At 29.9% G+C, this 12,027-nt stretch overlaps 1 protein-coding gene across 2 annotated transcripts; it reads left to right on the top strand.

The window, feature by feature from the left end:
- Positions 1-365: 365 nt before the first annotated feature.
- On the top strand, positions 366-11,171 carry LOC146900169 (uncharacterized). Of its 2 annotated transcripts, none has more exons than XM_085738133.1 (17): positions 366-556; positions 718-838; positions 3,025-3,097; positions 3,251-3,372; positions 4,317-4,394; positions 5,235-5,354; positions 5,464-5,583; positions 8,092-8,227; positions 8,329-8,505; positions 9,160-9,315; positions 9,400-9,506; positions 9,618-9,708; positions 9,807-9,948; positions 10,042-10,201; positions 10,434-10,547; positions 10,632-10,758; positions 10,844-11,171. In XM_085738133.1, the coding sequence occupies exons 2-17, from the start codon at positions 729-731 to the stop codon at positions 11,081-11,083; spliced, it is 2,073 nt and encodes a 690-aa protein (XP_085594259.1). In that variant the 5' UTR covers positions 366-556; positions 718-728; the 3' UTR covers positions 11,084-11,171. The 2 variants fall into 2 exon arrangements, with proteins under 2 accessions (XP_085594259.1, XP_085594260.1); XM_085738134.1 differs by having other exon boundaries at positions 4,317-4,367.
- Positions 11,172-12,027: the final 856 nt, after the last annotated feature.

Raw genomic sequence — 12,027 nt, forward strand, 5'->3', positions numbered from 1 at the left:
TTTTATTTATATGATAAATTAAATAAATAAATTAATTAACCGGTAGTGATTAATTTAAATTTATGACATTCAAAAGTGACCATGTTCTTTTTTTTTTTTGGTCAAGAAAGTGGACGATGTTCTACGTTGAAGGAAAGATTTCCTTAACTTTATTTGTTTTGAATGGAAAGATTTCCTTAACTTGAAATTGTGGAAATTGATGGGAAGGGGTTTGCCAGACACATTTAGACCAAAGAAAGAAAAAAAGAAAAAGAGAAGTTGAAAATATTTTGTAACATGAAATTGAAGCTAACTAGACTTGGTCATTGAGGTCCGTTATATATTTCTATATACTATATATAAGAGCCATTAACTAGCCATTATGTAAATGTTTGGACGTTTTAAATATATATTAAGGTTCCAAACATATTAACAAAGACAGAGAGGGAGAGAGAATAGAATCACACAAACATATCATAGGAGAAAACAAAAAAATCTCACTTGGTCTTTTATTCTTTCATCTCCTATGGTTTTATTTTTTTTTTCATGAAGAAAATTAATATATTTATATTCTAAGGTTCGTCCATGTCTTTCAACATTTCCTTTCTTGTTAATTATCAATTACATTTATATATGGTATGGTAGTTTAATAGCATTAAATTTTTTAACTATTTTCTTCTATTTTAGCCTTGAATTATGTTTCTGATGAAATGCAGCTTCAAATTTTTACTTTTGTAGGTTAAGAGAAGATGAAGATGTTGAGTAAGAAGAACAATAATGTTATCTTCTTTTGGTGGTTTGGAATGATTGTGAAGTTTTGTTTCTTGCTATGTGCTTGTTCTCAGAATACATCATCAAGGTTCTTCTTCTTCTTCCTCTTTATAGCATTAAAACTTTTTTATTTTGTGTTTTTCTTTTCATGTGTCAGAGAAAACATTAAGGAAAAAGAAGCATGAGAGCATTAAAAAGGATAACATTCTATGTTTGTTTTGTTGTTGTTTTTATTCTTTTCATGAAAAGTTATTATATTTATTAAATAAAAAGAGTCAGAATGAAAGAGAAAGAGAGGGTTTAAGAAAAACAAAAAGAGTCACGGTTTGTTTGTCTTTTGTGATTCTCACATGAGAACTTTAGAATTCCATGTCTTTTATAATGTATTATCTATTTATCTTTATATGTTGGTGTTTTTGTTTGGTTCAAATTTTAAGTTAATTGTTTTTTTTGTTAAACTTGTTGGGAATGAAAGGATATTATGCAAGTTAACCATTGTTATGGTGAAAAGAATTTATTCTTGCATCAACACCTTCCCCTGCATTCTCCGACACTTACTAGTTTCACATGCCTTCCTCTTGAATCCATTTTACTTGCAACATGGTCTTAACATGCAGCCCATATATCTTTGATAGGGACTCTAATGAAATAGCTACCTAATTATAGCCTTTTATTGCATATGTTTGGATTCAGAATCGATTTCACAAAATCACGATGACACCGTGATTTTATTGAAGTTTCAAAATGTGGTTTTTGTTAAGTTATCACCGCGAAACCAAACACTCACTTAATGCATTAAATTTTTGAAGTATATTTGTTTTATGGGAAATGCTAACTATTGCCCTTGTGACATTGGTTAAAGTACTAAAATAAGTAAGTTTGCATCGAAAAATGGTGTAATCATTGCTAAGAAAAAAGTAAAAACTTGTATTTCCAAAACAAAGTTTCCATTAATGGAATCCTTAACCATTGCCCTTAGGGCACTGGTTAGCAAGACCCTTGTTTTATTTGCAGTGGTTTTTAGAACAACGGTAATCAATGTGATTTTCAACAAAATCAAGATGTCGCCGTAATTTTGCCACAATTAACGTCAATTCAAAGATACACTAATTCAGAGATCAATATTTTTAATAATGATTTGCTAATAATAATTGTGAAATATTTCTTCTATGTACCTTAATTTATGTCATTTTCATTAATTTTCACTGTTCATATGCTATGCCATTATTAGTAATTGTAATTTCATACGTAAAGCTTGGTATGGCTCATCTAATTTTTTTTTTCTTGTGTATGTCGCTCATCTAAATCTAAATTAATTAAATAGTAGTACATAGTAAAATGAATAAACCAAGAGTTGATATTTTACACGACTGTGTGATTGTGATGCATATACATCAACCATTTATTTGATAATTTATCAATAGTTAATGTGATTCATTTTACTTTCTAAAGTGGGGAGGCTGATATATCAATAATTAAATGCTTACTTTTTATGGTCACAAAGAACTTTTGTAACATATTTCTCAATTTAACCATGAACTATGCCTTTTCTCTTGCCTTATTTTACAAGACTCATGACCACACCCTACCTTTGATAGCAAATTTTATTCCCGTGTCTCTCCCATTATCTCTCCCTCTCATTTCATTTAAATGACTTTTTTAGAGTGGGTGAGGAAGAAAAATATGCAATCTATTAACATGGTTTAGCATAGTTATTTAGGTTCCTGTACCAGCTATGAGTATAAAAATGGTCCTTTTTTTTGACTCAAAATATGTTGGTATTGTTGAGAGCTATAAGTCACATTGATGATGTATGCAACTGTAGAAAAGATTGATTTCTTTTGATCCACTTTTCAACTAAATATTAAATACGATCTTGATTGTGTTTTCATAATTTAATTAACATTCCCTAAAAAAAAATTAATCAGCATTTCCATATTTCGATTTCCAATATATTCATTGTATTTTCATAAATACTTACTAGATCATAAAAATTAACCTCAAAGACACTGGTTAATATTTCTCTTTAATTGCTCTAATATTGGAATTCAAATGTAAGTAAATTTTATTTTATTTTATCACGAGTTTAACAAAATTAAAGTAACACTAACATTATAAAATCATATTAATTCCGTAATTCTGTCAAACTCACTCTCAATCCAAGTATGATGAACTCAAATTAGAGGATTTGTATTCCATTATTAATAATGATGATTGTATTTTTATTAATTTTATTATAAATTTTTTCTTACCATGCATTATTTTCATCTATAGTGGAGGACCAAAGAAGATCAATAGCTTAGGAGCAACATCTATAGTTAAGCTGAATACAGAAGACACCCAACAGGTGAAACTATCTTGCTTTTGGTTAAGTTTAATTATTCAAAATTAAATAAATTAAATAAAATAATTGTTTAATTAGATTTCTTTGTTTGGTGAACCGAAACAAGTGCTTGGTTTTTGACCTTAATAAATATTCTTTGACTTACATTTTTTTCAGTTGGTTATTGACAATGGCATTGTTTCTGTGACTTTGTCAAGACCCGAGGGTCACGTCATTGCAATATCGTATAATGGAATTGACAACATTCTTGATTCTGAAAACGATGAAGACGATAGAGGGTATGTTCCTACTTCATATTCAAACTAGTCAATTTGTTAATTTGAAGTTTGGGTTTAAATAATGACGTAAAGTTTGGAATAAAATTAAAGTTAAATATTTATGATCCCTAAAAACAAAAATATTTATGTACTACTACCTCCGGTCCTATTTATAAGAGAAAATTGGGTCAACAAAAGTTGATGTATCTGGTTCAAAATTCAGTCCAAATACATCAAGTTTTGTCGACCCAATTTTCTCTTATAAATAAGACCGGATGGAGGGAGTACAAGTATTGGGTTTTACAGTTAATTGTATTATTTCATGTATGCAAAAAAAAAAGGTTTTACGCGAATTATATATATTACACATTATTTAAAGAGTTAAAAATACATAATTTGTCTTGCTCATATAATTATGTGTAAAACTTTTTTTACAATAACTATTTATATAAATGAAATTTCAAGTTGTTCAAAACGGGTCGGTCTAGTGGTAATCCTTCAAATTATAAAATATTGATTATTAATGTCACTGATTTTAATAATAATTACCCCATGCATTTTATTTTATTTTAAAATTAAATCCAATATTTGAAGTAATATCAACATTTTGGTAACTAAGATCTATTTAAGATATTTGAAACGTTAACTAGTGCCTCTAGGGCATTAGTTAAAAAAGTTTAAATGATATCTTTTTATGAAAGTTTGTGTAATAAAGTGCATTGGAAATTAAAAACTTTAACATTTTTAAAAAATAATTACTTAATTTAGAATGTTTAAATAATATCTCAAGTGCACTCGTTAAGAAGACCCCAAAATATTGACCTCTCTCTTGATATATCCTAAGGGATCAAATCCTTGACTAAATAAGGTTCAAATATCACTTGTGTCATATTAATAAAGTAATATAAATAAGGTGATGGTTTAAATTGAACCGAGTATAACGTGTTCTTTAATCACATTTTCAGGTACTTCGACGTTGTTTGGAATGAAGTAGGAAAGCCTAGCACCTTCCAAAGGTATAACTTTTTTCCTTCAAAAATAAGGTATCACTTTTCACATTTATTTATATTGACAATTAATATAATTTTTTTACATCAACATCCGATCGTATTAGTAAAAATATTTTAAGATCTAACGTAAGTGTAAGTTTATTTAAAAAAATATCTAAAATGTGATGCCATAAAAATAAATCTCAAATATTTTTTGTCTACTCAATCAAAACAATTTGTTTGTTTCAATTATTTCCAAAGCAGTGATATTTGTACAATTTTATGACAAAGAGTTGTTTAAAAATTGTCACAAAATATATGTTCAAATGTCATTTCTCTTATTTCTAATGAGATTGGGACAAAATACTCCTAGAAAATGTATTAAACAAAATCATGATTCCAACATCTAAGACCATTTACAGTGGTTCAACACATTCAACACCCTTCAACACCCACTTTTTCACTTTTTAACACTCCACATCATCTTCTCTCTCTTAATTCAACACTCATTCAATTTTTACCTCTCCAATGGTTTTTTCATTCAACACTCTACCCCACCACCTTTTATTTATTATTCTTATATAAAAATCTTGAAACCAATCAGCAAGCAGCACCTGTCCTTAATCATTCCACAATTCTTCTTTCTCTCTCTGTGTTATGCTTTCCACGCGACATGTCTGCCCGTGTTCTGCAAGCTCCATATTTAATCGAATCAAGCTTCGACGCGTGGCAAGTCTGAAGCATTCAATTGTGTTGAATGCGTTAAACACCTCTCTCATCCATGTCACTTTCACCTGCACATTAAACACTACATTGCATGGCTTTTTCTTGTTGAAACTGAGATTAAACAGACCATTGTAAATGGTCTAACATACAATTATGACAATGCTGCAGAATCCATGGAACAAACTTTACAGTTATAGCAGCTGATGAGAATAAGGTGGAGGTTTCATTTTTAAGATCATGGACATCCTCCATGAGTGGCAAAGATGTTCCTATAAACATAGACAAAAGGTGGATTATTCAATTTCTTATAGTCAAAATTAATTTGGATAATTTTATTTGTTTTTGGTTAGGAAATATATATAAGTGAATTATTTTAATTTTTTTTGAACTTGTGCAGATACATTTTCAGAAGTGGTGATTCAGGATTTTATTCATATGCAATATTTGATCGCCCTGAAGGAATGCCAGCAGTTGAAGTTGATCAAATTAGATATGTTTTCAAACTCAATCAACAAAGGTAACTAAAATGTTTTCATTCAAACTCAATTAGTCAAGGGGCTTTCTACAATGCAAGAAAAACTTTAAAATATATTTGGCTAAAAGATGAAAAACAAACACAACACGTGAATGTGAACGTGTCAAATTTTAAAGAGTGAACAAATAACTGTTGCCTGGTATACTAGTATAGGTGATTGAAAATATATGTACAAATAATCATCATCCCCGTCCTTAAATATGAAATGAGTAGTTATAATAATCTTTTAATAAGATCAAAATTTTAAAATTGTCTGCATTAGCTGGCCCAAATATTGTCATGTTAAAATAATCTTTCAATGTTTTTGAAAAAACTAAATTAGCCCACTTAAATTGGCACTGAAGATAATCAAACCTGAAACCTTAGGCTATGTTTGGAACTGCAGAAACAAGAAGGAAAGAAAGAATAGAGGAAAAAAAGTTTATTGAAAAACGTGCTTCCATTGTTTGGTTGCTTTGTAAGTGTGGAAAGAAAGTGTCAGTTTGGTGGGGCCCATGTTCTAAAACTTTCCACTCAAATCACGAAGAAAGCTTTGCATGGGTTCCAAAATTGTAAAATTACAATATTGCCATTATTTGAATAAAAAAAATTCTAATGGCATGTGCTTTTTCTCAACTGTGACTTTGGTTCAGACATTTAGGGTCTGTTTGGATGATCAAAGAAAGTGAAAGGAAAGAAAGAGTAAGGAAAGATTATATGAGGAAAGAAAAAGAATAGAAAGTGAGAGGATTGTTTTGGTTGTTTGGTATAAAAGAAAGTGGAATAGAAAGTTGAAGGAAAGAAAGATATATATTTATTAATTGACATGAATACCCTTAAATATATACACCCCTTTACAATATATATATATATATATATATATATATATATATATATATATATATATATATATATTAGGATGGGATAGAAAGAACAAAGGAATTGAAACCCACTTGGGTTAGCCTGGTGGTATTGGCTTGGGTCTTGGGAGTGTGCTCCTCCGCAAGGTCTCAGGTTCGATTCTCTCCGGTGCCAAATTAGGTGGGCTATTTAGCTTCTTCAAAAAAAACAAAGGAATTGAAAAAAAAATAGGGGTGTTTTTTCTTCACGTGCAATTAAACGGCAAATTGAAAAAATAAAAAGAGAGAAACAACAAAGAAATAATAACACAAATAAAATGCAATAAAAGTAAAGGTGTTTTGGACTTTTCAGATAAAAAGTGGTTGTTCCTCAGCCTTTCTCTCCATATTGGCGCGGAATGATTTCTGGTGTGGGTCCCATAAAAAGTGGTTTCTAGAGAGTTCCAAATTAGAGAAAATGTTTCTTTCCCTCATCTTTCTCTCCTTCCCACAATCTTTCCTTGGAAACAAACACACCATTAACATTGGCTTAAATATGAAAATAGTCCCTGCAAATATATGACATTTTGGTTTTAGTCCCTGTAAAAATATTTTTTTGGTTTTAGTCTTTGCAAATATAAAAAATTTGGTTTTAGTCCTTGGTATTTTGTTTCAGTCCTTGTAAAATTGATTCATATTGGATTTGGTCCTTGTAATATGTAGAATATTTGATTTTAGTCCCTCAAAATGAGGACTAAAATGAATATTATAGGGACCAATTTCAAAATGAAATGATTTTACAAGGATTAAAACAAAATACCAAGGACCAAAACCAAATATTCTATATTTGCAGGGACTAAAACCAAAAAAATATTTTTATAGGGACTAAAACCAAAACGTCAGATATTTGCAGGGACCATTTCTATATTTAAGCCTTTAACATTACATTTATTACTACTATACATATATGTATGCTGCCGTTAATTTATTATTTGTTTTTTTTATTAATATATTTTACTTTATATAATACAATATCAATTTTTAATGTAAGGATATTTATGTCATTTTAATATACATAGATCTATTTTTCCTTTATCTTTCTTTCATCCTTCTTTCATATCAAACAGTTAAATAATCATCTCACTTTCCATTCACTTTCTACTCACTTTCATTCCTTCAACAATCTTTCCACTTACAATCTTTCCTTTCACTTTCTTTGATCTTCCAAACAAACCCTTAAGGAGGAGCACATTCCTAGGTCCCAAACCAATACCGCTAGGCCCTAAGTGGGTTAATAATCTTTCAATGTTGATAGTAATTTTTTTTCAAAAGAACTGATATGACGTTAAGTAAATACTTTGAGACTGATATGACACTAAATAAATATAATGATGACCTGATATGATTGTATTAATAGAGTATTTTAACGTCATGAACTATTTTGAATAATAGACTGCATAATCAAGAACTACTTTAAAATTCTGATATATTGACAAACTATTGCAACTATTTGTTACACTATATACATGGTTGCTGCAAATGTACAAATGTTTTACACAGTACAAATTAAATTCTAAAATTATATTACAAACTAAAAAAGTAATTACAGTGTCATCATTTTTTTTTGGAAAAAGTTTAAAAAACATTTTCTAATGGGAAATCAATGGCTCAGGTTCAAGTACATGGCATTATCTGATACAAGGCAAAGAAACATGCCAACAATGAGAGATAGAGACACAGGTCAAGTACTTGCTTACAAAGAAGCAGTTCTATTAACAAAACCAATTAACCCACAATTTAGAGGAGAGGTAAGTGGTACCACTTTTTTTTCTCCTTTTTTTGCATATGGAATTTACTTTTGGTTAAAAGATGCACGTGAATGAATATGAAATAATTTTGTTGGGTTCAGGTGGATGATAAATATCAATACTCATGTGAGAACACAGATAACACTGTTCATGGTTGGATTAGTTTTGATTCTGATCCACCAGTGGGTTTTTGGATGATAACACCAAGTAATGAATTTCGTAATGGTGGACCCATCAAGCAAGATCTTACTTCTCATGTTGGACCCATCACTCTCTCGGTATGTCCCAACTTTTGTTATTATTCTCTTAAGTAATAAGGTATAAGTAAATTACAAATCCCAATTTTAAGTTGATATATGCATGGTGTAGTATGTGAATGTTTCTAATTTTGCAAGTTTGTTTGATAACTAGATTTTAGTTATAAAACAAAATAATTATAATGGTTGAGATTAAGTGTAGATAATCTAGGTCTCACATGTCCACAAATGCTAATATATGCACCATTATAAGGGTATGTTTGGATAAAAAAACTTATTTACAGCTTACAAAACAAGTGCATATCATTATAAATGCTTATGCATAAGCTTGAATAAGTTATTTTCATAGCAAAAGATAAAATAACGTTAAATTGTTTTTATATATACTATAAGTTGTTTTTATATGTGATGTTACTGTTAGAGTGAAAGTCGGCTCATAAATGGTGTAACAATGTTAAGAGTCTCACATTGAGTGTTAAAAGTGTGAATTTAAGTCTCGAGTCTCTCCCACCTAATTGACTAGTCTTTTGGGTCGAGTCTCTCATGACTTAAGTTCTAAAATTAAATATATATATATATATATATATATATATATATATATATATAAGTAAATTTTATTGAAATGTCAAATTGTTAAAATATAATATTTGATTTTCATTTTTATTATTTGCTTAGATGTTTGTGAGTACCCACTATGCTGGAAAGGAAGTAACCATGGCATTTCAAGAAGGAGAGACTTATAAAAAAGTTTTTGGCCCTGTGTTTATTTACCTTAACACTGATTCAAGCAATAATGATAATGCAACTCTCTGGTCAGATGCTGTACAACAGGTACTATAGTCACACCAACCACATTGTTTAATTTCTTAAGTCAATGACAAATAATTTTAATTACTTCTTTAAACATTTAATTAGTTATCCAATGAAGTCCAAAGTTGGCCTTATGATTTTCCTAAATCACAAGATTATATTCCACCTAATCAACGAGGAGCAGTGTTTGGAAGATTACTAGTCCAAGATTGGTACATTTTAATATCTTTGTTACACTTCTATCTACATTACATTCTTTAATTTCATAAGATTAAGCAATATAAACATCCATTTAATGTTCATTCATTTTCTTGCGTCAAAAGGTACTTCAAAGGAGGGAAATTTCAAGGTACTAATGCTTATGTGGGTCTAGCTTTGCCTGGAGATGCAGGATCATGGCAAAGAGAAAGCAAGGTATGTAGTAATTAAACTATTTTTCATATAAGTTGTAAGCTATTTTCATTGAAAAAAATTATTCCAATAAGTTGATGTATAATCTATTTTTATCACAGGGCTATCAATTTTGGACTCGATCTGATGCCAAGGGATACTTTAAAATAAATAATATAGTGCCAGGTGATTATAATTTGTATGGTTGGGTCCCTGGATTCATTGGTGATTACAAATATAATGGTACAATCACTATTACCCCAGGTAAAATATTTTTTACAGCCTTGTAGATTTTGCACAAAAATTGGTTATATCTTGAATAATTTTCCTTTAACAATTTTTTGTTTGAACTTGTAGGAGGAGTTATAAACTTAAATTATCTTGTATATAATCCTCCAAGAAATGGACCAACCATTTGGGAAATTGGGATTCCAAATCGCTTGGCTTCAGAGTTTCATGTACCAGATCCTTACCCTACTCTCATGAACAAATTGTACACCGAACAACGCAGAGACAAGTTAGTACAAAACTCATCTTTTTTTTAATTGGTTGAAATTCAAATGGATCACATAATATTTAGTATGACTAATTTGAGCTTTGATCAATTCGAGTTTGTCTTTTGGGAATGGTGTGAATATATCACTCCAAAATTTATGTAGGGACTGAACTTAAAAGTCTAAAGTTTGACTACGAATATATTTAACCCTTAATTATATGTTTAATTTATTGTATATATTTACTTTTTACAGGTTTAGGCAATATGGGTTGTGGGAACGTTACACTGACATGTATCCAAATGATGATCTTATTTACACTGTTGGTGTTAACAAGTATAGAGATTGGTTTTATGCTCATGTTACAAGGTAATAATAAAGTTTTATGTTGAGAATTGTTACTATATTTTATAAATTTTGATGGATTTTAACTCTAAATTGTATTTTTTGCAGAAGCAAAGGAAATAAAACATATGAACCAACAACATGGCAAATTATATTTGAACATAAAAATGACATAATCAGTGGAAACTACACACTACAACTTGCCTTGGCTAGTGCTGCTGATGCTGATCTACAGGTACATCATTTCGTTTTTATAATCATTTTAACGTTAACATAATATTTTAGGGGAAATACTAACGTGTGCCCTTAAAAATTATCAGGTACGGTTCAATGATCCTAGCATATATCCACCTCACTTTGCTACAGGGCACATAGGAGGAGACAATGCCATAGCAAGACATGGAATTCATGGATTGTATTGGTTATTCAGCATTGATGTGCCAAGTGATCTTCTTGTGAAAGGAAAGAACACCCTCTATCTGAGACAATCAAAAGCTCTTAGTCCATTTCAAGGAGTTATGTATGATTATATTCGTTTAGAACGACCACCTAAAACTTGATTGTGTTCAACTTCTTGTTGGCACTTTGTATAGACCATATAATTTAGTTTTACTTTGTGCATCTCAATTGGATATTTCATTTTACAAATATAGTACATCAGAATTATAGGTGCCTTTTTTTTCATTAGAAAAAAAGTAGGAAGAATTGATTTATAGAATAAATTACTCATTCAAAAAATTTCATTTTCGTTATGTGTCAACATTTTTTGACAGCTCTAGGTGGTAAGGTTTTAATTTGTGGACTTAAAATTGCTTATGGTATTAAGGTTTTCATTTTACTCTTCCATAGTTCTACTCCAAGTTTTGGCACAAAGAAGGAAGGTTGATGATACATTACGGTTTAGGAATCCATAGTTTTATAATTTAACTTCAAGTTTGTTTTTAGTCTACTTTTCCAAACATATTTCACCTTAACCTAACCTACGTTGTAACCCTAAAAAAACTCTAAAATGTGTAAATAGTACTTATCTTGAAGGTATGCTTATAATTTCTTCAAGTACATAGCAAGCTGCATTCACATGTCGACTGGAGTTGGCAAATGCCTTGACCATTTCCACGGACTTTAGAAGGATACATATGTGTATTCTAGAAAAAAGCATGGTTAACAATATGAACTATCTTCTCTAAGCTTGACCCGCATGTACGAAAATGGTAAGTTAGTCAAGCCTAGAAATTGAATGAATGATGTTCAGTACCCTCTTCAGAATGGCATGTTCCCTGAAAATTTATGAAAATTGAAATCTTAGCTATTTTTCGTTACTTGAGGACAAACAACAGTTTAAGTTTAAGGTTGTGATGACGTATCATCTTACGTTATTTTCAGCATGCTTTTTAGTCATTTTATCAAACATTTGAGTCATAGTTTAAGGGAAATTTTATAATGTTTCCAATCGAGTCATGTAAGGCAACCACAACTTGAATGGAAGAACTACTATTGCCCTCTT

The sequence above is a fragment of the Medicago sativa genome, chromosome 8 (assembly GCF_051527215.1).
Source record: "Medicago sativa cultivar Bolivia chromosome 8, Bolivia_mono, whole genome shotgun sequence".
Classification (NCBI taxonomy): Eukaryota; Viridiplantae; Streptophyta; class Magnoliopsida; order Fabales; family Fabaceae; genus Medicago; species Medicago sativa.

What these genes read in the sequence shown, in the direction of transcription:
- LOC146900169 (XM_085738133.1), top strand. Translation starts at nt 729, where the DNA reads ATGAAGATGTTGAGTAAGAAGAACAATAATGTTATCTTCTTTTGGTGG. An exon ending in TCTCAGAATACATCATCAAG is followed by an intron (nt 839 to 3,024) that starts GTTCTTCTTCTT and finishes TTTCATCTATAG; the next exon opens with TGGAGGACCAAAGAAGATCA. An exon ending in ATACAGAAGACACCCAACAG is followed by an intron (nt 3,098 to 3,250) that starts GTGAAACTATCT and finishes CATTTTTTTCAG; the next exon opens with TTGGTTATTGACAATGGCAT.